The sequence below is a fragment of the Panthera onca genome, chromosome C1, assembly GCF_046562875.1.
Source record: "Panthera onca isolate mPanOnc1 chromosome C1, mPanOnc1 haplotype 2, whole genome shotgun sequence".
In the NCBI taxonomy this organism is placed as follows: Eukaryota; Metazoa; Chordata; class Mammalia; order Carnivora; family Felidae; genus Panthera; species Panthera onca.
In genome coordinates, this window is record NC_138346.1 from 70,695,758 (window position 1) to 70,723,026 (window position 27,269).

General features: G+C 33.9%; 1 protein-coding gene across 8 annotated transcripts in view; it reads right to left on the bottom strand.

Moving 5' to 3' along the window:
- Positions 1-27,269, bottom strand: part of SLC4A10 (solute carrier family 4 member 10) — a 317,997-nt gene that overhangs the window by 203,357 nt on the left and 87,371 nt on the right. For 6 of the 8 annotated variants that reach the window (XM_060621094.2, XM_060621093.2, XM_060621100.2 and 3 more), the window contains exon 2: positions 13,516-13,651. The exons of the other annotated variants lie outside the window; for them this stretch is intronic. In XM_060621094.2, the coding sequence (XP_060477077.1) occupies positions 13,516-13,596 (81 nt within the window). In that variant the 5' untranslated portion in view covers positions 13,597-13,651. The remainder of the gene's footprint in view (positions 1-13,515; positions 13,652-27,269) is intronic. 8 annotated transcript variants of the gene reach the window in all.

Consider the following 27,269-nt stretch of genomic DNA (forward strand, 5'->3'; position numbering starts at 1 on the left):
CTAACCCGCAGGGCTCAAACCCAGCAGCTACAAGATCATGACGTGAGCTGAAGTCCGACACTTAACTGACTAAGCCACCCAGGCTCCCCAAATATGGGAGGACTTTAAAATGTCATGATACGACTGATTTTATAAGGAGCTACAGAGTTTTATGAAAGAACCCCTGTCTATAATTTATATAGAGATTTATGTAGTTTACAGAAGTGAAATAACCAGGCAAGTTCAATCATTCCTTTATCAATCATTTGTTCATCAATAGTTAAGACTCATATGACTACTGCTATAGACTATACGTTTGTGTCTACCACTAAATTCATATTTTGAAACCCAACCCCCATTGTAAGAATATCTGAGGGTGGGGTCTTCGGGAGGTAATTAGGTCATTAAGGCAGAGCCCTCATAAAAGGGATTAACGAACTTATTAAAAACACCCCAACAAGCTCCCTTAACGCCTCATACTGTATGAGGACACAGGCAGAATATGGCATCTATGAATGAGGAAGTAGGCCCTCACCAGTCACTGAATCTACAGAAGCCTTAACTTTAAACTTCTCAGCCTCCAGAATTGTGAGAAATAAATTCCTGTTTATAAACCACATAGTTAATAGTATTCTTTGTTACAGCAGCCTGAATGAACTACGACAATTGCTAATAATAATGGCCACAGACAATATTCGATGCTTTTCAAACATCATCTCACTAAACTCTATAGGATATTATCCCCAGTTTGCAAATGGGAAGCTGAGGCTCACAGTAATAAAGTAAGTTTTGCAAGATTACAGAGCTAGTGTCAGAAGCAGGATTTGAACTTTGATCTAACTCCCAAACCCATGTTCTTTGCCTCAGCAAAAATTCAGAAAAGAAGTTGAGCCAGTTTAAACTTTGAAGAATAGTTTTTGAAATAGTGTGGAGGACAGGAAATGAGGCAGTAAGATTAGCACATACAAAGACATAGGAAAAAATTACACTTAATTAGAAAAGCCCAATTGTTTGATATGATCATAGTAGAAGATACCCAAGAAAGCATAAAAATGAAGCTGGAAAGTGAGGGTGTATCTACATAATAAAGATCTTGGTGTGACTCACATTATTTCCCATCATATAAGCAAAGATTATGAATTATTTTATAATTTAATGCCTTTTAAAATAACTGTTTCTCTGCACAGGAGAAATACTTTAAGCACGGACTCATACATATGGTTCAGAAATGAGAAGCCATCTGATTTCAAACTACTGTGAATTATCTTATGGAGGATATAATATGGCTTTCTAAATCTTAGCTTTTCAGCACAAGTGTCTCTTGCTCCTGACCTCTTCTTCAAGAGAACATTAGACAACGCAAATAATAGGTCCTTAGTAGGACCTATTCAAGAATAGTTCTTGAAATAGTGTGGAGGACAGGAAATGAGGCAGTAAGATTAGCACATACAAAGACATAGGAACCTATGCTTAGGTTCCAAAGCATAGGAAGCTTAGGAAGCTTAGGTTCCTATGCATAGGAACCAAAAGCATAGGACCTATTGCTATTGCCAGGTAGCAATAAATTATTGAAGGTATATATAAAACTTATTGAAGTGACATAAATTAACCCTTAATATATTGTATCCTTCTTTCTTGAAAATCAGTTAGTATTTCTTTTGAAAAAGACCAACACTTAGGATCAGAAATAGAAAATGTAAACACAGGGCACTCAGTCGGTTAAGTATCTGACTCTAGAGATCAGCTCAGGTCATGATCTCTAGGTCCTAGGATCTAGCCCCGTGTGGGGCTCTGCGCTTAACCTGGAGTCTGCTTGGGATTCTCTCTCTCCCTTTCTCCCCACCCCCCTCGAGCTCTCTCTCAAAATGAATAAAAATTAAAAAGAAAAAGAAAATGTGAACACTAATCCAGATCTCCTTTTCCTTAGCAGCAAAAAAAGTTTTTAGCTTCAAGAAGTGATTGAGAAAAGCAAATTTAAAAAAGAAAAGAAAAAGTGAATACATCTCATGTATCAAAAGCTAAGCCCTCTATCTAATCAAGTCATACAATTTATTGAGAAAAAAGAGTGCAACATGGGAAGGTTAGGAGTAGATACACATGTGAATGAAGAAACTGGATTTGTATTTAATATAACAGAATTTCATATTTTAAAAAATCTGTGATTTATCTATTCTTTCATATAATCTGTGACAGCTGGTTCTTCATATAATAGAAGCAATGAGAGACATTTTTTTGGACAATCAAAAGAGAAGATTCAATTGAAGAAAGGCATTTGTAATGAAATAAAAACAATGCTTTCTATTTTCATCAGCTGTTGATGGTTTGATCAAACAACTAACAAGCACAATTTCTTTTTTGTTTTACAAGTACAATTTCAATTCATAATACCATTTATTAAGTGGCTAGAAATGTATGTCTTCATGATACATCAACTGTCATTGTATTTAGGATCTCATTATTGTTACCTAATCATAACTACTATATGTCAACATACAGAAGAAAAATAAAAATATCAGTGCTTTCCTATGTGGTAAGCTTCACAGCTTTTTTGCCATTTGTTATGAATATAGTTTAAAATCAAGTTCAATAGTATAACAGATTATCTATGAAAAAACAAAAAGTATGCCTTAAGATGTGATTCTAATTCTATTTTGTTGGCATTAGCTCTTCCCACTCTTCCAGTGAGAAGTTCCAATCTTATGCTTCCCAGGCATATTCATAGAGGTCATCTGATGCAATATCTCCCCAACATAGGAATACCATTTACGATATCACAATATGTCTGATTTTTGCTTGAACAAATCTAGTAATAGACAGCTAAGTACGACATAAGTAAAGCCACTCCATTTTTGGAAAGTGATAATGTTTAGAGATATTGTAAGATTATAAGACCACCTTTATATTCTCAGGATCGATCTATCTATCATCTATGTATCTAAAACAAATGGGATGAAATCATGGCAAGGCAGACTTTGATCTCATTCATTCACTGATTCATTCACTCACAAAATTATATATATAATTATATACTAATATAATATTAATTGACAATTACTTAATAAATTAATGATGCCTCATATAATTATATATATAATTTAGTGAATGACTGAATGAGACCAAAACTGCCTCCCTATGATTTCAACCCATTTGTTTCATTTTTGTTCCCATTTTGGAGCTATGTTACTATTGGTAAGAATGCAATAATACCACTAATGCTTAAACTGAATCTTAAAAGGACAAATGGGATTATCAAGGTGAATAAAAAGAGCATTCCAGGCAAACAGCACAACTTGTACAAAAGCAGGTGGTATCAGTGACTTCAAAAGATATACATCCCCAGTCTTTTTCATGACAGGTTTTTTTCTTTAGATATCCCATGATTATAACATCCTGATGAAGAAAGCATTAATACTGCGACTTTTACTGTAATTTTTTGTATGAGGAAAATAAGATACATTCAAGTTTTCCAGCAAGGCAATAGTAGAGCTAGAACTAGAACTAAAATTTTGGCTTTTCTGATGGCCATTTGAAGGGTCAGTCACTAGATAATTCTAACTCTACATTCTGAAACTGTTAGTCCCTAGCTGTCCAACTTTTCTCAGCACTGCTTGTAATTACAGTAATAAGAACTAACAACAACAACAACAAAGGTTTTGTAGGGTTTGCAATGTGCCAGACACAGTGCTAGAACTTTACAGACATTTATTCATTAGGAATCTTTAAAAACCAATGAGTATTCTGAGACTTAAAGAGGCCCTGAAACTTTCCCAGAACCCTCAGCAATTAAGGGCTATAGACCGGTTTGAAGCCAGGTCAATACTCTTAACCAATATGCTACATTGCAAAGGCATTATATTAGTTATTCATAAAATCTAAAATTCCTTAATTTAACTTTAAAATACTTAAGTCTGGTTCAACCTATTTATGGTACCTATTTATGTACCTCAGGTAATATAAATTCCTAATGGTGTCCAAAGTAGCATAAGCCTTATTTTTCCATGAACTTGTCATACTAATTCCCTATTTTGTTATTCAACAAAAATGTATTAAGTAGTTACCATGTGCCAGGCAATGTATTTGTATTAGCTTTAAAGAAAAAAGAGGGGCGCCTAGGTGGTTCAGTTGGCTAGGAGTCCAACTTCAGTTCAGGTCATGATCTCACAGTCTGTGAGTTCGAGTCCACAGTGCAGAGCCCACCTCAGATCCTCTGTCCATCCCTCTCCCTACCCCTCCCCTGCTTGTGTTCTAAATAAATAAATAAATAAATAAATAAATATAAATAAAAGAAATGAGACGCTGTCTTTGCCCTTAAACTGTTCATAGTCGAGATAGGAAAATCAATGACTACAATGTAGAATGCATTGTGCTTCAATTAAGATAAATACTGGGATCCAGAGGAACATTAGGGAAAATCACCTAATTCACTCTAAAGGAATAGGGAATGTTTCAGTTGCAGGCAATGCTTAATCTAAGTAAATTTTGTGGCATAATAGTTAGCCAGGCAAAAACAAAGAGAAATGAGGGGCCAAAGGCATTATAGGCAAAAAGGAGAGCATTTTAAAGGTTTGAGAGAGTCTGTCTCTAGCTAACTAATAGAATTTAGACTGAGTTTAATTAAAGATGGTTAAGTTTAAATGTCACTTCCTCATAGGGGCACCTGGGTGACTCAGTCCGTTAAGCGTCTGACTTTGGCTCAGGTCATGATCTCACAGTTTGTTGGTTTGAGCCCCGCATCGGGCCCTGTGCTGACAGCTCAGAACCTGGAGCCTGCTTCAGATCCTGTGTCTCCCTCTGTCTCTGCCCCTCCCCCACTTGCTCTCTCTGTCTCTCAGAAATAAACACTAAAAAGAAATTTTTAAATAAAAATAAATAAATAAATAAATAAATAAATGTCACTTCCTCATTCCTCAAAAAATTACAAATAGAATTACAAATATGTTGCAGTAATTCCACTTCCAGGTATATATATCCAAAAGAAATAAAATCATGATCTCGAAGAAATATCTGCACTCCTATGTTCATTGTCACATTATTCATAATATCCAAAATAGGGAAATAATCTGAGTCCAACATAGGTAAGTGGGTAAAATAAATATAATGGAATATTATTAAGTCATGAGAAAGAAGGAAATCTTGCCATTTGCGACAGCAAATGTGGTTGGATGGACTGAGGGCATTATGCAGTCAAATGCTCTACCACTGAGCTATACCCCTGGGACTGAGGGCATTATGCTAAGTGAAATAAGTCAGACAGAGAAAGACAAATACTCTCACTTTTCTGAACCCTGAAAATTATCTTGAAGGTAATGGGGAGCTTTAGAATGAATGTGAGTAAGCAAATGCCAGTCGCTGCTTTACATTCTGGAAAGAGTACTAAGGCAGCTGAATGATGATGAGTAGGTTTCTTTGGGGATTGGTAACAGGAAGAAAAAGAAATATCAGTTAAGAAATGATTACAATAGTCCCGGTGAAAAAAGAATATGAAATCACACTAAGGTCAAGACTATGGAAAGAAGGGGTAAACTTTGGACTCCCTAAGAGAAAGAATCTACATAACTTAGTAACTGGATGTAAGGTTAGGATTAAAAAAAAAAAAAGTGGAAACAAAATTATCAGGTCATCATGCTATGGAAGACAAAGAGGTTTTGAAGAGAAAATAGTAAGTTAGTTTGGGACATACCAAGTTTGAGGTGTTTGTAAGATAAATGAGCAGAGATGTCTAATAAGATGTGATGTCTAGAACACTAGACAGAGATTAGGATGCAGACACAAACTATAGGTTTGGAATTCTATTTATTCTACTCTATTCCATTCGATTCTAAATTTTTTTTAATTTTTTTAAATGTTTATTTATTTTTGAGAGAGAGAGTGTGAGCAGAGGAGGAGCAGAGAGAAGGAGATACAGAATCTTAAGCAAGCTCCAGACTCTGAGCTGTTAGCACAGAGCCCAGTGCACGGCTCAAACCCATGAACCATGAGATCACGTCCTGAGCTGAAGCCAGACACTTAACCAACTGAGCCACCGAGGGACCCCTTCCATTCTATTCTACAATCACCACGTACAGCAGCAGTTCTCAATTTTGGCTACTCATGATATTCACTTGGAAAACTTTTTGTAAATTAAGAAGCTGGGTTCCATCTCCATAGGCTTTAGTATTTCTGAGATAAGCTTGGGGCCTCAATGTTTTTAAAAAGCGAAACATTTGATTCTGATGTATAGTCACAATTAAGAATCACTGGCGGGTAATTTCAGTCATGAGTATAGATTAGCACATGATTTTCAAACAGTACATTGCACCAATTAGGGAAGATAGAGAAGAAACTATCAGAAAGATTATGGCAATAATAACTATAATTTATTGAGCACTATGGCAGGAACTGTGCTAATGACTCTACATGTATTATTTGTAGTGGAAGAGAAACCCAAAAAAGGGTGTAATGAAAGTCAGTTAACACCTCTGCCAAGAAGTCTTCCCTAGAAGTTTCAGTTTGCCTTGACATCTCTTATCTCAATTCAGCATTTAGAATATACTAACTTATACATGGCTATCTAACTCACATTTACAGAACCCTACGCAGTAAAACAAAGTGGTTAAGGGCAGGAGCTCTAGAGCTAGACTTTCCAGTTTGGATCTTATATCATGATATCCTTTGCTGGCAATTTTAATCTTAGGCAAACTACTTAGTTTCTTACTTAGTATACTATATATAATTAAAGCATAATGTGTATATATGTATACACACCTATGTCCTAAATATGTGTGTATACATACATAAGATCTTTGACGAGACGGATTTGTTTTATATCTTTTGTAGGTTTTATAACTTTCTCCTCAACTTTACCTAGTCCAGTGGGGAGTAATTATAGTGACTAGCACTTGTTAAGCTAAGCACTGTTTCAAGTTACCTTACTTGTATTGATTAATTCAATTGATTTCATCAGAAATCTAGACATTAGTACATCAGCATCCCAACTTTACAGCTGGCAATCCTGAGGAAAATAGAGCTCAAGTAATGTTCCTAAAATAAACATTGCCAGTAAAGTGGAAGATATGGGATCCAACAAAGGGAATCCAGCTTGATAACTCTAGCTGTTAAGTATTATGCCATATTGCCTCCCTTTATACTATGCAATAGACTCAAATTCTTACGAGATTGAATCATTTTTTTTTAGAAAAAAGAAATGGATACAAATAGATGTACACCTTTAAATGCAGCACATTTTGCAATGTGCTTTATTGAAACCAGGCCCTTTTTGCCTTTTAGAAAGAAGAGTTTGATAAAGACATATTCAACTATCTTTAACTAATTCTTATTTACATTCTGTATTATCATTTTTGAAATGCTTGGGGTGGGGGAAGGATCACATCACTAAAGGTCTTTTATCTACTTTTTTTTGAGAAAAAATGTTTAAATGTTTTAAAGTTTTAAAGCAACCCAAAGCCCAATGATCTCCAAGGTTTCTCCCAGAAATGAATCTATGATTCTAAAACAAGTACTGAAATTTTATTGGATCCCTACTATAAGTATTACCCTTTCCCAGGCAATGTGAAGTCATAAGGATTAATAAGATCCTCACAAGAACTAGAAAATGAGGTTTTCAAGTAATTCAGACTTCTATAGAAAGAAACAGAATATTCTCAATTATATGGGTCTGTTAAAAATAGAGCCAGAAGAGCTACTGTGTCCGGTTTCATTTTTACTCACACTGGTGGTATTCCATGCGTTTCACTTCTGACATACTTTATATGGATTATGTGCTAAGTAAGAGTATTCAATTCCAATCTTTTCACAATTCCCAGGCACAAGTATCATCTTCCTGGGTCTGATAACAAAGTCACACCCCAGCTGTCACATTTAAAGGAAATCTGCTCTTGGATGTTACCCAGCTTTTTTACTAACCACAGGCAATACTGAAATGCTTCTGGTGTATGGAGGAGATTTAAAGGCGATATTAAAAATATTTAGCAATGATGATTTATATTATCATTTCTAAATGAACAATGAGTAAACCTAAAATATCCCTGAAACTTCCATGATTATAAACAGCATTTCTAGTTCCAATTTTCCCTAAGACAAAGTCTTTATTATCCAAATATTCACCATAGTGACATGTATATTCATTGTATTAAAATGATCCCTCTAGATTGTCCTTGGTCTAGTAAATGTCAAAAATAAAACCAAAGCTAAATCAGATTACCTACCAATAAAATAGAGTTTACATCAGGGACAAGCAGGAGGTCTCTTAGGATCTGAAATCTAGGACTTTTAAGTGGTTGTGGATAGACAGAAATGCTCTCACGTGCAATTTTGATAGAGAATTTTATTAAAATCCTTCATTTTGCTTCTACCCCCTACCTTGTCTACTAACTACTAAATCTACTCAGGAATTTAATTTTCATTTTCAAAGTCTCAAGAGGGTTAGAGCTCTAAGAATGACTGCAAAATATAGGTGCTGCTCTTTTGGTTTTTTATTTTATTTTCTCCCAATAATAAGTAAATCAACATAGACATATTCTCGGTTTAGAAATCATAATCTAACATTCAAGACTCTGTACTATCTGGTCCCAACACACCTTCCTGTGTTAGCCTGAATTCTCCTACCGGGCTATAGCCAAAATGAACTAGTCCATAGTAGTCAAACATACTATTTGCTTTCTGCTTCCATGTCTTTGTTCATGTTGTTTCCTCTGCCCCAAAGGACCTTTCTCATCTTGGCCAGTCTTGGCCTACCTCAAATGCTACCTTTTCAGACTTCCCTACCTTCTCATCTAGCCTCTCCTCTCCTGTCCCCATTCAGCTTGAAATATTCTGCCCACTGAATTCACAGCATCATGATTTACGTTTCTTTCTTCTCTCTTTTGAATCTCTAAGGCACTTACTACTTTCTACATTCTGTTGTAGTGCCTTGTATTTAGTGTTTATGACTCACTACCTGTGACTTCCTGAAGCAGGGACCTATTGGTCTTTATATCTCGCCCCAGTACTGTGCTTACTAGAACATCATAGTATTTTGTATGTTTGTTTGAAGAAATTGCACTGTGCTGAGATTTGATTGACCCTGTGCCAATTTGAAAGAAATAGCTGCACATTGAGAAAATTGCTCAAGAGAAGAGAACTAAAAGGCAAAGAGATCATAAAATGTAACACTTAAGCATGTATATTTCATCCACCTATCAAATTACTCACTTGGACTCTGGGGCTTGACAGAACAGCATGAGTTTGGAGTGCCCAGGTATACTCATATGTGGATTTTTTAAAATATAAATACAGTACACAGTACTGTAAATGTATTTTCTCTTCCTCATGATTATCCTAACATTTTCTTTTCTCTAGCTTACTTTAGTATAAGAATACAGAATGTAATACATATAACATACAAAATAGGTGTTAACTGACTGTTTATGCTATCAGTAAGGCTTCCAGTCAACAGCAGGCTCTTAGTAGTTGAGTTTTAAGGAAGTCAAAGTTATGCACAGATTTTCAGCCGTGCAAGGGGTCAGCACCCCTCCCCTCCGCATTGTTCAGGGGTCAACTGTAGATATTTTTACATTAAATAAACACCAGCAATTCAAAATAGCATACTCTATCAAATAGGAACTTGAATTGGTCTATTCACATACAGTATTGGATTTATAACACATATCATTTTAGTCTTTCATCTAGAATAAAAACATTAACCAATAAAACTAAAATGAAACAAATAAAACAAGTGTCAGTGAACGTTTTTGTACTGGACATTTTTTTAATGCTTATTTTTGAGAAAGAGAGCACAAACAGGGTAGGAGCAAAGAGAGAGAGAGAGAGAGAGAGAATCCAAATTGGGTTCTGTGCTGACAGCAGAGAGCCTGATGCCAGGTTCCAACTCATGAGCCGAAGTTGGACGCTTAATTGACTGAGCCACCCAGGGACCTCCTGGACATTTTTAATGATTAAAAAAATAACTCGGATCATTAAGTCTAAGCTATATAACTTCTCTATTATTTCCCTTAAACCTGGATATTTACTCCTGAATTTTAATATTCAACTACAATTAAGGAAGACCTGCAAAACCCCCATAATCTTTTTTTTTTTGTCATGAATGAAGTAGTTGGTGTAATATAAGAAAGCAAAGAATCTTTACACAGAATACAAACAGAAACTTAAGTCAGCCTATAAGCAAATGCAAAAAAAACTTTAAACACAACATTTTTCATCAAATCACAATTCTTATAGTTAATAAATGTTATAATGTAATCAGATGTAGGATGTTTTTCCTTGTTTGCATTTTTATAGCCATCTTTATTTAAGTATACCATATGTTTTTGACTCAATTTCTTATTTGATAAGGAAAATGAAGGAAAGGTAACAAAACTAAACTGCATGACTACTATTACTAACACCTGCTGGTAGCTCATCCTAGCTCAGAGAATGTACATACTAATGTCTGTCAACATATAATTTTGGCAATAATGTGTTTGTTATAAATACCAGGTAGTTTTACAAATGTTTTATATATATCACCTCATTTCATCTTCACAACCACTCTTAGAGATAGGTACCATTATTATTTCTATATTACAAATGAGGGAACGGATACCCAGAAAGGTTAAGTAACTTGCCCAAGATCACACAGCTGGTAAGTGGTATAGCTAAGATCTGAACCCAGGGAACATGGCAGTCCAGATACTCAACCACCATACTTACCACATCTTACTGCAGCCAGCTAGCTGTTACAAACCAGGAGAATTTGAAGTCAATTTTCTCTTGTTCTGATACAAGAGAACAGGCACTTTGTAGGCACTACGGGGCAGTGTGCCCCACTTTAGGATTCTGGGAGAAACAAGGGTTCTGTATCCACTCTACCCACCTCCTTGCTACTTTTAGCCAGCATACTGGTATGAAAGTGAAAAGAAGTGGTGCCTGCATGTGCAACAGCCAGCTGGCTAAGGCCGACGTCTATATAAGTTTCTCTCAGTCCCCTTTCTCAAATCCTAAAGTGAGTCTCATTCACCCCCATTTTATTGAAAAAAAACTCCCTAATGTCCTAGTTAGCATCAAACGCTCCCAAACTTGCGAGTCTTGATTTCCAAAGTTTAATCCCTATGAAGTCAAAGTCCCCTTCCATAATACACAGTGAGACTAGACTGGTCACATCCCTCTTTTGAGCTAATTCTTAAGGTCCCTGCTTCTGTTTCCTGCCAATGGGTTACATCCACCTTTACTCTCAACATAAATTGCCAACTAGGGCTCATAAAACACACAAAAATATTTTACAATGCCTTGATACAATAAATTATGCATTATAGAGTTACATGTAACTCATCCAAGGATTCATTAGTTTATAAATCAAGTTAAAACTGATCATAGCATACCGTCTTTGAAAAGTCAATTCAAAACATGAGCATGGCTCATTGCGTATATTTTCTCAGAATCTCCTTGAAAGCAAAACACAACTTTTTCTTTGCTGTATTTCTCACAACACCAAATGCAGTATTGTGCAAATTCAGTCCACATAATGTTGACTAAACGGAACAATTACTCAAATCGTTGCTTATAGACAGCTTACCTTTAGAAACCTTTATGATGTAAAATGTTTGTGTAAAATAGTAAAGACAGAGGCAGCCATTGTAAAAAGCAGATGACCAATCATTGCTGGGCAGACTTACAATCAAATCCATTCAAAAGGTCAAGATCATCTGGCCACACAGGAAAAAGGGTTGACATTAAATTTAACTGTCCGTGACATTCTAACCAATCTTTACTTTTTAAGGTAATGCATTTTGACATAGCAACAGAGAGAACTTTTTCTCCAACATGTAAAAGAAATGACAACTCTAAGGCAGTAGCTTTTTTACCTTACAAAATTATTGAGATATCCTGTAAGTGCCACTAAAGGAAAATAACCAAAAATCTTTATGGTTTAGTTTTTTTGAAAGGTCATAAATACAGTGAAAAATAGCAGAATGCTGTAAAACCAATACCTAGAAGAATCCCAAAGCAATGCCAAGAAACAGAATGTACTCATAGCGACTAATACATGCAAATACTGGAAATAAATTCTAACAGATTAAACAGGTTTTGTAGCAACTAAAAGGTATATCCAAATCATTCCAAAACTAATCAAGCTTAAGAATATGGCAATCTTCCCTACTAATAAGAATATAAGCTGGCTAAGTAGCCTGAATAACATATAAATTATAGCCAATATCAGTAGGTATAATTTTTAATGTGTTTTTAATTAAAAAGGAGAAACCAACCCCTTAACTGAAGTAAATCACTGTTTCAGACTCCCACTTCTGTCTTTTGATAAACATACTCCTTTTCATTACTATAGCATCACCCTGATGAGGCATTAAATCCTAATCATGCTACAAAATCATGAAAACAAAGCCATCTTTCTGTTGAGAAATGCTGCAACATTCTTTTTGCTTATTTAAAATGGAATACCTGGTCAAATATCTAACAAGCCCCCTAAAACTAAGGAAGAAATATGTGTAATGTAAAAAAATAAAATATCCTTTTCTTCAAAATTGGAATGTCAAACACGGGCACAGTGTCTTATCCAATTCTGAAGATATGTTATAACAAAACCAAGTTAAATGCATTATACCTTAATAAAAATAGTTTAAGATAACCAGCAGAGTTTCAAGATAAAATGGACATATAAATCCAAATTCTTTGCTGTGATGATTCCCTACTCTTTGTAATTAACATGTTTAATGTAGTCAAGTCTTTTAATTTTGAAAATGAAACTAAGCTAATGCGGAGTATCTTTGTATCAAAAAATCTGAAACAAGCTTAAATGTCACAAGCATTCTTTGTAAAAAAAAAAACAACAACAACACAAAGCAAAAACAAAAAATAGATTTATCATCTGCTTTCAGCTACAAGCAATGCCTTCAGCAGACATCTACATTAAGAGGAGTAAGAGCATCATTATTTCAATAGATCTGGGAAATAATTTAAACTTATGCCTTTTAAAACAGTTCAGATACTGCAATATAAATTTTCGGAAATTAGCTTAGATGCGGGCAAACACGATTCTACTCATCAAAGTTGTATTGCTGTGTGGTTGTACAATGGTAGCAACATCTATTTCTATGCTTAAGAAATTCCAGATAAAAAATGTTTTAATATTTCACTATCTATAAGCAGCCAGCTATGATGTATCCTTATCATACTGAACAAATTGTGCTATTTTTATCATTCGAAATAAGAGATGCACATGACTCTATTCAGGCTTAATCTGAAAAAATCTGGAGAGCCCCAAACCTTGCTTTTAATTACAAATAAAGGATCTCTTTCCTTACTCCTCACTTGCCCCCCTCAAAAGAAACCTAAAGTAAACATGAACTCAAACACACACATACGCATTTCTAAAATTCATATTGTTCACAGCTGGTGTCTAGTACTATAAATATCACTTGTTCAAATCTCCTAAGAAAAATCTGATAATAAACAATTACATTGATTAATATATTCTACATGACTAAGAGCTAGAAAAAGCAAGAACTCAACAATCTAATAGTATCATCATAATTCATGAGAGCATACCTGATGACTTAGAGATTGAAAAGGCTCACAGGTTCCAGACTGCATGACCTTTCTATTTCCAGAAACCCCTAAAGATTGCATTTCCTGTCTTATAAAAGATAATCACAGCCATCTCTATGTCTCAGCATCTTCAGGGCTAGTGAAGAAAACATCAAACAGCAGATCTGTCCATCAGTATCTGTTTAAGCCATCAAGAAGATATCAAATCTCATATATTGTTTATCATCTCCCCTTTGAGGTTACAAACACCCCCGTATTAAGGGACGATGACACAGTTGTATTTGCTGAAGCTGCTAATGCTGTCTGAAAACAGTAAGCTTACTGCTTGGAGCAATTCTGCATCATCCAAACAGAGAATGAGCCACATCCTTTAGATTTCCCACTTCTGCTACTATAAAAATTTCACTTGCCAAGAAGAGTTTGATTTTGTCAATCCTTTAAAAAAAAAAAAAAAAAGCAATGTTCTACTTAATTAAGTATCCAATGTGTCTGCTGCAAATACCATGTTAAAATATCAACTCTTAATTATTAGGCAGTTTTCTTCGTACATGACTAAGCTTTAGATAATGATTTAATAAGCAAATTGTACTCCCTTTTAAAGGAATCTTCCCTCCAAACCATATGTATCATCACTCATGCAACCCATCAGAATTAGAAGTCCTTAAAAATGAAGAATTTTTATTCTAGTAATCTTTGAAAATTGTGTTTAACAGTCAATAAATAGGTAAGCACATATTCACTTTTAATTCCTAGGAACTTCATTTTTATCTCATATTATTTAGACCAACATGCTTCAAATCAAACTACCTTTTATATTTTAAAATCTTCTTGTAAAGACATGCAAAAGACAATGTGCTTTTATCAAATTCCAAAATTTCATGGTTAAACCTAGGAAAGAAATTTATGTAAGCTATCAGCATTTTTACTGTGATTTTTCACTGAATTTTATTTGTGTTCAACAAGGTTTTTATAATGCTTTCTTTCACCACAACATCATGGCATCAGGAAATTTAAGACTAATAAAGCAATCTGACAACAGAAAAACAATATCCTCTAAAATTATAAATGAAAAGATTTTCTTTTGTGGGGGGCTCTAAACACTAAATTCCAGTTAGTTAATACACAGTGTAATATTGAAAATATTTTCTTTACCATGTGGCAAAAGATTGTGTTTTAGAAATGACACAAAAAATAGACTAAAATTATAATCAATTTAACTGAATTCAAAGTTACGACACTAAGTGCAACATACTATCCTAAAACAGCCTTCACATTATGTATAGCCTGAGTTAATGAACACTTCATTTATATACTTGTGAACATTTTGTTTATAAACCTGTGAAATAAACTAAATAAAATTTAATTATAGCTAAAGTGCTTACAGAAAATGTTTTATATATAGACTAATAACTCAGTATACTTTCCCTTCTCCCACTCATGACATTTGATGAGAATAATATGTATTATCAGGAAGACTAGTCAAAATGAATCTTAAAGATTGGGCTTCTTTAAGAGGCTGAGGGGTGAGGGACAGGAAATAGGGAAGAAAGGGGAGATGTTGGTCAAAGAGTACAAAATTCCAGTTAGAAGATAAATAGGTTCTGGGGATCTAACGTATAGCATAGTGATTATAGTTAATAATATAGTATTATAGACTTGAAAGTTATAATATGGTGATAATCATTTTGTTATATATAAATGTATCAAATCAACATGTTATACACCTTAAACTTACACAATGTTGTATGTCAATTATATCTCAATATATCTGGGAAAAACAGTTATTACACCTTAAATATATACAGTTTGTTTTTTGTAATACAATAAAGACATTGGGCTTCTTCAATAGCCTGATTCACACTATCCCTTTAGAGAAGTTACTACCTCTAACTAAACTTGTGCAGTATTTCTATTTCTGCTATATGTATACAATCACACACCTAGATGAAAAATAGTATGTAGGGAAACAGTATTTAATCTCTTATTGTATCTATGCAATATTTACTTTCTTACTGTAATCAAAATAGGACTCATTCTTGAAGACCTATCTTCTGAATAATACCCTCCTAAACTATATCATCTCCCTTTATATATTCATTCTTTCATGTATGAAATATCAAACATCTTCTATGTGTCAGACACTATATAGGTGCTAGAGACTTCATGACAACAAATAATATGCCATCACAAAAGCCAGTTAATTAAACATGTTTTAAATATATTTTGTTATAACAGAAGAAATAGGAAGCAATGTAAGAGCAGTAACAAGGCATCTGACCTTAGTCTAGGGATCAGAGAGTATCTCCTTAAGGAAGTACTGCTAAAACTGAGGAGCAGGTCACATTTAAGGAATGGTAAACACAGGGTGTTTGGACTATGAAGTGTAAGTCGGACAGGAGGGAGAGACAAGACTAGAAGTTTGACCCCAAGTCCAATCACAGAAAGCCTTAGAAGCCATTTAAGGCTTAGAAGCCACGGGGCTTTATCCTTAGGGAAATGAGAAGCCATCAAACATAAGCAGTTTTGCAACTTTACAAGACCCTGGTGGTGGCACAGAATCAAGTGTATAAAACAAAACTGGAAGCAGAGAGACAAGCTAGATAATTTTGGTCAAGGGATAATGATGGCCTGAACAAAAGTGGTAACAGTAGAAATGGAAAGAAATTGATAGATTCTAGATACACCTTTTAGTTAAAGGGATAGAATCTGGGGATCAACTGTGAAAAATAAGGGAGAGAGAAATGTAAGATTAGTTCCTAACCTTCTATGTTATTAGAGATTTCATCTTGACAAGCAATATACTTTCATCACATGCTCTGTTGTATTTATTTACCCTCATGTGCATATGTTTAGTTTTTATAAAATAGACAGAAAATTGTGAGAAGACTCATTTTATCTTCCTTCTGTGTCTTCTTATAACGCACTTTAACAAAGTTACTATAAATGACTAAATAAATGAGAAATAAAGAGAACATTGAGCTTTTCTTTCATATATTTTGTCATAACATGGATATAAACTTTGTTTTCATGGACACTATTAATTAGTATATAAAATCTAATTTTCTTCAGTAGTTACACAATCTCTGCAATAAAAATATGAAATCTGGAATACAAAGCTTTTAATTTCTCTACCGTCTAGTTGACAAAATCACTTAAATGGGAAAGTTATTTATAATTCATTACTTGACCCACTTAATAATAATTCAACATAGACTAACCAACTACAATTAATAGATATCCATTTTTTAGATGACCATTGCACTGTGTAAAACTTATTTATACAAGGTGCTACTTACAGCAATGTTATTTAGATATTCTTGTATTAGTAAAGCACAATGCTTCTACATTTTTCTTAACAAATCTCTCTAACAAAGATTTGATAAAAGGGATGAGGAACAGCCAAAGCATAGCAAAGGAACTCCTTGGTCTGAATTAAGAAAGAACCAAAAGGGTGAAAAGCATAAATCAAAAGTAATTTTACGTATTTAGTGATTTATTGAATATCAGACCACCTCAAATAATAAAGGATCAACATCATAAAAGCAGCAAGAGCTTTACAATAATTAACATATATTTAGCTTCTGTTTTTCACCTTTCAGGAACTTTGTGATCTAATGCCCTCATTTTCCACATAAGGTAACTGAAATTTAGAGAAGTGGAGGGACTTGTCCAAGGTCAGTTAGTAGCAGAACCAAGGCCAGAATTCAGAATTCCTGTTTCATTTTCCACAATAAAATCACTATGTCTTTTAATTTTATCTTTGTAGTATGTACTTTATCTTCGGCAAAGTAACTTTCATTTTAATATTGTTTCATATGTTTTTGATAGGCTGAGAAACATAGTAAATACTTCAGAAACATATCCATAGAGTCAAAAGTTTTTTTATATTAAAGTTTATTTTTATCATAAAGCATCTATTTTTTATTTTTACTTAAAGATAACTGATTTCAGAGAATACCTCTGAAAAACCTAAGTAATTCACTTTGTTTTATATACTGCTGCTTTAGAAAGTGTTTATTCGTGGGGTGCCTGGGTGGCTTGGTCGGTTAAGCGTCCGACTTCGGCTCAGGTCATGATCTCACAGTCCGTGAGTTTGAGCCCCGCATCGGGCTCTGTGCTGACAGCTCAGAGCCTGGAGCCTGTTTCAGATTCTGTGTCTCCCTCTCTCTCTGCCCCTCCCCTGTTCATGCTCTGTCTCTCTCTGTCTCAAAAATAAATAAACGTTAAAAGAAATGTTAAAAAAAAGTGTATATTAGTTCAACTTTTCAAAGTAATTTGGCAGTGTATTAAGACCCTTAAAAATATTTCATTCTTGGGGAGCCTGGGGGGCTCAGTCAGTTAAACATCCGACTTTGGCTCAGGTCATGATCTCACAGCTCATGAGTTCGAGCCCTACATGGGGCTCTGTGCTGACAGCTCAGAGCCTGGAGCCTGCTGAGGATTCTGTGTCTGCATCTCTCTCTGCCCTTCCCCCTCTCACACTCTCTTTCACAAAAATAAACATTAAAAACATTTTCGTAATATTTCATCTTTTCCAGTATATCCAGTTTCAGAGAATCTGTCCAAAGGAAATAATGGAGATTACAGTTTATGCACAAAGACGTTTGGTGCCACATTACAAGAAGAGAAAAAATAGGAACACAAGAAAAGGTTAGTTAAATTATAACAAAAATGAAATGCCATGTGAACCACTGAATATTATGCATGAAAGATGTTAATGACAAAGAAAAGTATATATTACAGAATATTAAGTGAAAACCAAAATCTCAAATATACTTCCGTGGTACAAAATCAACTATGTAAAACATACATTGAAAAAATAGATGAAATAATGAATTTTAAAAGATATCCCCCAATATGACTCATTTTACAAATATATACATCAGAGTCCATATTTTTATAATAAAAAGAGGAAAAAGTTGCTGAGAAGTATTTTAAAGTTGAACAACTATTCTTGTTTCCATGTGCTTCCTCTTTCCACTAAAAACTATGCCTCAAATTTCAGTCTTTCTGATGTTGTATTCATATTTCTGCTCTAATTTAATAAAAATATTCAAATCTACTTCTATTAGATTATCAATACTTTAAAAATCATTCTGGATGTGCCTTGCATATCGTTTATTAATATACGTGTGTGTGACTATTTTCATGCTATTTCTATTGGGTTAATGGTGGTACAGACTGTTTCTGGCAAATCAGCTCTCACACCTACTTCAATGTTATATGAAAAAAAGTTTCTATAACAATGCTTAACGGTTAAATGGTATTCTATCAAATAGAGGTACCATACTTTATTCAACCAAATCCCTAATCTTAGACATTTCGGGGTGTTCTTTTTCATTTTTCAATACTATAAATAATAGCATGATAAACATCTTTCCAGAAACAGTCTTATACATATCCTCTATTTTCTTAGGATAAATTACAATAAGTAAACTTACTGGATCAAAGAGTATAAACGTTTTTGTAGTTTTAGATAAAAACTGCCAAATTACCCTCCAGAAGTGTTATATCCACTTACATTCTCCAAGAAAAATATCTTACTTCCTCACTGCCTTGCCAGAACTGGGTATTATCATATAAATTTTATGTAAAATAATAGTCTCAATATGTTAATATGAAAATAAAGGAAAACTGGGCATACATTAAGACAAAGACTTAAATTAAGGATAATTAAACCAAATATGACTATGTTTATACATTTTCTAACAACAATAACAAAAACCTAGAAAAAATAAGCTTCCCTGTTTCTGTACACATACACAAAGATATAACACTGGTCTCTAAGGAATATGCCCTAAGATTGGAAAGCAAAACAGCAACCTTGGAATAAATGGTACTAAAATATGGCACAGCTAACTAATTAAAAACCAATGCAGCATCGGGAATATAGTCGATAATACCATAATAACGTGTATGGTGACAGATGGTAACTACACGTCTCGTGCTGTGCACGAACAGAATTCTATTCTAACGCATAGAATTGTCAAATCACTATGTTGTACAACTAAAACTAATATAACATTGTGTTGACTATACCTCCATTAAAAAATGCAATTATAAATATGAAATTAGTCTTTATATTTTCTCTGTGACATCTATGGTATGAATCGATCTAGAGAGGAAGAATCATTCACCCAGTGCAATGCTATTTTACTCTTACAAAATATGAAACACAAAAACATACAAACAGAAAGATGAATTTTTGTGGTCTTAGGAAATCTTTCAAATGGTTATCAAACACACCTTTAGCCAAGAAACCACACAGGAGAACCATTAATTCTCCAAAATACCATATGTAAAAACAAATATTTTTGTGTGTAAATTTATTCTCTCCAGGCCCCACTTATTCCAGTGCCAAGTACATGGGGGGAAAACATAAATAAAAATTCACAATGCGTTTGGTCTTTAAAGATTTCACTGTTTTAAAAAAAAAAATCAATAAAATCAACAAATCTTTTGAGTGAATTTTTCTAATAGATTTACCCATTATTAAAATGTCATCTTGGCAATACTAACATTGTACTTAAAGTAATAGTTATGGTGAATTGAAGACAGGACTGTCCTTTTTAATTCTAATGTAGACTGGGTCACAGGTCATAAATAAATATAATTTTTAACGGCAACAAAAAAAAAACACTGAGAAAAATTAAAACACCTCATAGCCCACCCTTTATATGCCAAAAGGACACAGAGGTCTGTGGGTTGAAAGCACAGGCTATAGAGACAGACTATGATGTCCAATCCTGGTTCTATGACCTTGGGACCTCTTTGTACTCTCTGCCTCATTCCTTACATATGAAGTAATAATCCTACTAGGGTTATTGCAAGAATTGTGATTAACATATGTGAGGCAGTTAAAATAGTGCCTGGCACAGAGTAATTGCTGAATAAATCTTTGCTCTTATTCCAAGAAGGCTGGCTTGTTTTAGTATTTCCTTCCTGTCCCCCAAAAAAAGACACAAAAGAAAAGTGGTATAAGATTATGAAACAATCAGAAGTACATACATAATTGAGTACAGTTTTCAAGAGCTGAAGATGGCAATGTAGCCACTCCAGATAACCAACTGTGTAGAGCGATTTTTTTTAATTCGGGGATATAACACAATTTTTATAGCTTGGGAGTCAGGCAAATTTTGATTAAATCTTTGATTCATCAATTAGAGTCCATGAGTAACTTGCTTAAGTTCCTAACCTCAGTTTTGTCATCAATAAATTATAGTTAATAGTGTTATCTATTTCATAAAATTGATTGTAAAGTTAAACAAGAGAATATATATAAGACAATTAGCATAGTCTACCAATATAAAAGATCAAGAAAGTGGAAAGAAGAATCAATGAATCATTTAAAACTTGATAAGCTAAAGTTAGGGGGGAAAGTACATAGTAGAATAAAACTATTTCCTTTCCCCTTACTATATCCAGTGGCCATTTCTCCACCCTCATTATTCTCAATTTTGGAAACATTTACCTCTCAATCCTGGCAGAGGGTAATTACTAAATAAATGTAATTGATATGTTAATGATCAGCTAGTTAACCAAATCCAGCAACTTTTTTTAGTCTTTATTATTTCATCCTATCTAAAATTACTGTGTTACTAGCTAGTCAAAAACTCCCCATAAATGCCCTAGTCTAGCATTTGATGACCTCCATAGTCACACCCTGATAGACCTTTCCAATCTTAGTGATCCTCTCTGTTAGTTGTCTGATCCCACCTACATCCTATAGCTCACCATTCCCAATAATCTTTCAGTACTTGAAAGCCTTCAGCATTGCTCATGCTATTACATGCAGATCTTGGTGCCATCATTTTTTAAGTGTAGCATATTTTACAAGTCATAAAACTTATATGGATCTCTGTTTCCTATTGGTAAAGTAGAGATAACAACAGTACCTATCTACACAGTGTTCTTTGGGGATTAAAGGAATTAGAAATATATAGTGCTAATTCACCCACTGTCTACCTACAACATAATAAGTATTTAACAACTGCTGCTGTTGTTGGAATGCATGCTTCTCCCTTATTCCATAGACCTGGATCCTATCTTTTGACCCAAATTTAGGAAGACACAGTGGTCCGTGAAGCCTTCCCTGATCACATGAGAGGTCTTACCTCTCTCTCTCTCAGCTCTTGATCCTCAACTTTCCTTCCTGACTTCCCTGAAACCCCTATGCTTTCTTTGAGAGTTACATATGGCCTTATCTTCACTCTCATTCTCAATTACTAAGCTCTTTAAAACAGAAATTTATGTATGATTCATTTTCATATAAAACTTCATACAGTTCCCTGAACTTAATATATACTTGAAAATATTTATAGAATCAATGAAAGAATGAAGTCCAATGGTAATTTTTCAGACCACTATAATACACCTGTTTGGGGATGGCTGTTTCAAAACTGGTATTCTTACAGCAAACAGAGGAGTGGTTTCAAAGATAATTCAACCAAAGTAAAAACTATAAATGTCTGCCATGATATTTGCTGTCACCAAATATTTGTTCTGTTAAACAAATATTTCTTTATATAGTTCTCTTTAGTGCTTATGGGTTGTAGAAGACAGTAATTAGTCTTTTAAGAAGCTCCCTTTTTTTAATTTAATGAAAGAATGCTCCTTAAGCCTGACTGTAAATACAGCCATAATAATATTTTAAATTTAATTATTGGGAACATATTCTATAAAAATATCCTAATGAATGAGAGCACAAAGATAGAAGGGCAATGATGTTTATGCAGTATTTGTAATAGCAAAATATTTGGAAAACTCTATTAACCAGTAAGTGTTTTGTTAAACATAGGTAGTATTAAATATATACCTAAAAGTCTTCAAGGAATCCCATTAAATTTCTAACAGCTATTATCACTGGGATTTTAGATTGAGAGGATGACCAAGAAGGACTTGTCTCCAGGGGCACCAGGGTGGCTCAGTCAGTTAAGCATCTGGCTTCGCTCAGGTCATGATCTCACGGTCTGTGAGTTCGAGCCCTGCATCAGGCTCTGTGCTGACAGCTCAGAGCCTGGAGCCTCCTTCAGATTCTGTGTCTCCCTCTCTCTCTGCCTCTCCCCAACTCATGCTCTCTCTCTCAAAAATAAGTAAAACTTGAAAAAATTTCTAAAAAAAGAAGGACTTATCTCCAAAATCATACCTCCTAAGTGATGAAAATGAAAGTAAACACAAAACATCAAGAAAATGAAATTTAAAAATCATCAACATTACTTTTCTCTCTTTCCCTCCAAAAGCAATCATGGTTGGGTAAATAAGAGTAAATAAAGCACTGTAAATAAAACAGCAGCAAGAGTCACTTTGTAAATAACAGTCAAAATAAATACTGATTACAGGTATGCTAATAGTCAATTTCAGACTGTGGCACATATCAGAAAGCTTCAGAAATACAGAAATAGGGAAGAAAAACAAACTCTTCATTCAACTGATCTTAGGATTCTTAATTTCTCTGTATTTGAAAGTTATAATATTTATTCAATCTCCATTTTACTGAACTCCAGATATCTTACTGTTATCACACTGAGGACAAAAAGTAATTGCTACATCATATTCACATACACAAATATTTTTGCTTAGTTAAAATTTCACATTCGATCCTTTTGTGTATAGATACATGGAGATTTAAACAGATTACTGAAACCTAGACTAAAGGCCATAATTACTTTGAATACAGGACACAGAAATACAAAAAAAAAAGTATTCAGAAGTGACAAACTAAGGTTTTTAAATAAGTTGTCTCAATATCATTTACATCCAACAGTAATTTTAAACTAAAACAATTACCTGTATAAAGAGAAATTCTGCAAATTTATTTTCTGTTGATTGATGGTTACTTTTAAGTTTCAAATTGGGTTAAGAAGGTTTTAAATCCTGTTTCAAATTAATTAAGTGAAGTAGCAAGCTCAGATCAAACAAGAATCTGAATTATTCTGGTCACAGTCACACAAAACAGTTTGCTGTGTTTCCATGTTTCTCTGTTAAGTTCTTTGTCCTTACAATGTTTGGTTTTCCTTTCCCTTCTAACATAAATCTCTTCCTATAAAAAAGTATACACAGAAATAGAAAGGCTCTATTCCTTTTATTCTTCTATTTTTTTAAACAATCTGCTATACTTTCTGAATTTCACTCATTTTATGGTGTGCTGCTTTTAACACCATGAGGTCTATATAAAGTAAAATATGGGTCTGGCCTTAGGCAACTTGAAATATATTTGGGGGGGTATGTGGGGGGGAGTGGAAAGTTGTGCACAGACAAGAACAGTGCAAACATATGAGTTGTCCATACAAGTTTTATGAGAGTTGAGGGTTCTGAACGCCTGTGAAGATTTTCATAGTTAATTTCGAAGTTCAAATTATTGATTCCCCTGACCCCACAGATTTATTTATGCTAAGCAGCTATATCATCAAGTCATATGCAATAAATGTGTCTCAAGGTCACACGTGTTCTAAACAAAATTATTAGAGAATGTAGGAAAGATGAGTAATAAAAGGAAAGAAGGTGGGGTGCCTGGGTGGCTCAGTCGGTTGAGTGTTGGACTCTTGATTTCGGCTCAGGTCATGATCTCACAGTTTGTGAGATTGAACCTCATGGAGGACTCTGCTGACAGTGCAGAGCCTGCTTGGGATCCTCTCTCTCCCTCTCTCTCTGCCTCTTCCTTGCTCACTCTCTCTCTCTCAAAATAAATAAACAAACTTAAAAAAATTTTTAGAAAAAGAAAAGAAAGTATCGCCTAGAAAAGACAGCTATCTCTCAAAAGTCCTCAAAATTGGCATTACCTTAGTAAATGTGTCAAGTTTTGAGTATTTCCCTTAAACGTGCACCCTTAGGAATACAATTTTGTTTACTTGCCAAGATTTATTAACATATATGACTACTGAGGTACTGTCTCTCTAGTATATCACCATGAAAAGCTAAATTGTAATGAGTTGTTTAGCAAGTATAGCATCAAACCTAGATGAGTTAGCTATAATATTCAAATACTTGTTGTGTAAAGTAAAGATATCCCATCTACATGTAGGTAGGTCATTGGATAGGTAAAGCACTGAATTGCCTATATTGGACTTGATGGAGACTATCAACATTTGCCCCAGTAGCCTTCCCTTTGTCCATGCTCTCCTAGCTGCCGACTATTCTCCCTTCAGATTGAATAGTCTTTCGTTAGCAATGTTAATACTCAACCTGGTTTTAATAAACTTTTTTAGGGACACCTGGGTGGCTCCATCAGTTAAGTGTCCAACTTTCGTTCAGGTCATGATCTCACAGCTCATGAGTTTGAGCCCCACATCAGGCTCTCTGTTGTTGGCACAGAGCCCACTTTGGATCCTCTGTCCCCGCCCCCACCCCCCGCCCCTCCTCTACTCATTCTCTTCCTCTCTCTTTCTCTCTCTCTCAAAATAAATAACTTCAAAAAACAAAAAATAAAAAAATAAACTTTTTTTAGATTTGGGAGTCATTTGGTCACTTTAAAGCAATGTTTCATATCTTTACGTATTAAATGTTGGCTTTACGATTTAATTCTCACAAGGCACTGTGACTACCTTATATTCAACACTTGGAGTGCAAGTCACTACAACAATATTTCATGCACACAAGAAATATTTTTCTCACAATGAAATGAGTCAAATATGTTCAACATTCAAAATTTCAGCCTATAGGAAAATGTACCACAATAATTATCTATATGTATTTTTCTGAGTACATAATTTTATATTTCTGCATACCTGCATAAAATTTGTTAAAGTATCTGAAAAATGCTGATTTAAAAAGGCAAGAGGTCAGATTCCAATGTGTGAAACCACATGTTTACAAGTCTTTCTTCTGGAGTAAAGGTAGGCTCCACTTAGCCTACATTATTTTAAGGAGAATTTAAGTCTTACCTCATAAGTGAAATTTTCCTCAACTGCCCTTTACTTAGGTGACTACTCCTGTCTCTAAAACTCTGTGTCATTAACTTTACTTATTTGGCATTTAGTCTATACATGTGGCCTCCAAAACACATTACATTTTATTCAAAATTCTATTATGCCGGTTTACCATTGATAAACTTGTTTAATAACATTTATGTATATATTTTATTTCTTAGCCTATAAGCTCCTCAAGAGAAAGGACTTTTTTTTTTGAGAAAGGATTTTTAATTTGCATAAATAAACAATCAATCAATGTTTCCTGAGAAAGAATGAAAGGCTATCTCCTCAATGAGATTATAAACCCCCTGAGAGCAGGAAATATATTTTGGGATTCTCTAAAATCATAGAATTGAGTACATAAAAGTTCAATAATATTTATTGTTTCTTAATGACTACAATTTTAATTACATATCCATAGTAACATAGACTCTAATTTTTTAATTCAATTCAATTTTTTTTCTTTTTTTAGGGAATAAACTAAATTTGTAGAAATGTACTTATTTTCTCTATGTACAATGACAGTTTATACTTGTATCTCACTGCATCATATCTGCAGAAAATGAAGCACAATATAAAATATATGCAGTCTGTACATATATATATATATATACACACACACACACACACAGTTTATATTCACATGGAAATAAAATTAATATCTATATTCAAATGGTCATCAGCTCTTTCAAATTCCAGTTTAAGAAAATTCATTCTATGGTGCTGATCTTAGACTGTTTAGTATACAAATGGCACCTGCCATAAGTATAAAAAAAACAAATAAGCAAGGTTCTGTATTAGTCGTTTGGGGACAACAGAGATGGATTGGATAGGCTCACACGCTATGATTTAAGACACAGGAAAAAGGCCAATGTGCCTGAAATTCTCAGCATCAGCTGTCATTGTATATTTTACTGGATTAAGAAATTATGTTGCTTAGATTGAACTTTTAAATTTATTTTGAAGATTAGTATATGCCATATACACTGCTTTCTTTGGAGACAAAGTTTTAAGTAGCCTGGGAACATTGGGTGCTCACGGCAGATCATGGCAGAAAGAACCAGATAAGAATGTGAATGGGAATGCACCAAAAGAAAAGGTGAAAGGTGCAAAGATGTATTTGTTTTACTTCACGATTCTGCCAAAAGCCTGCCGCACTTAAATTGCATAGTTTACTTGCCCACTACAGTATTGATTTTACTAGCAGAAAAATTTGGTGCCCCAAAGCACTAATAAAAAATATACTATAATCTGGAAAGATCTTGCTTTTAGTCTATGATATTTAATCTTAATTACCAGAAAATCAATAATCTCTGGTAGGGCAGCACTTTACTTGTTTTCATAATTTTCCCTAATTAAGGAAGCCACCCACTAAATTCCATTCATCCATTGTGAATGTAAGTTATTCTTTAGCTGTGAGTGGAAGACTAAAGAAAGGACACAAAAGTGCCAAGAGATATTTTAGTCAACAACAACAACAACAACAACAACAAAAAAAAAATATATATATATATGTGTGTGTATATATATATGTGTGTATATATATATTTTTTTCCTTAACATTAAAAAGATAGTTCCAAAACAATTTTTAAAATATAGTTTGATTATAAAACAGTTTTATCTAATAAATTTAGGAAAATAAGTGGAATATAACAGTTGTGGTCTTAGCTATTAAACCTCAGTGAGTACTAATACATTTCCAACTTCACGTAAGAGATATATTTAGAGATTCTTTTTGGGTCAATAACTTTATAATCATTATTCAAATATATACTTTTCATTATTCTAGATACAAAAAAATGAAGAAAATATTCTTTATTCAAGGCTTTAAAATGACAAAATTATAAG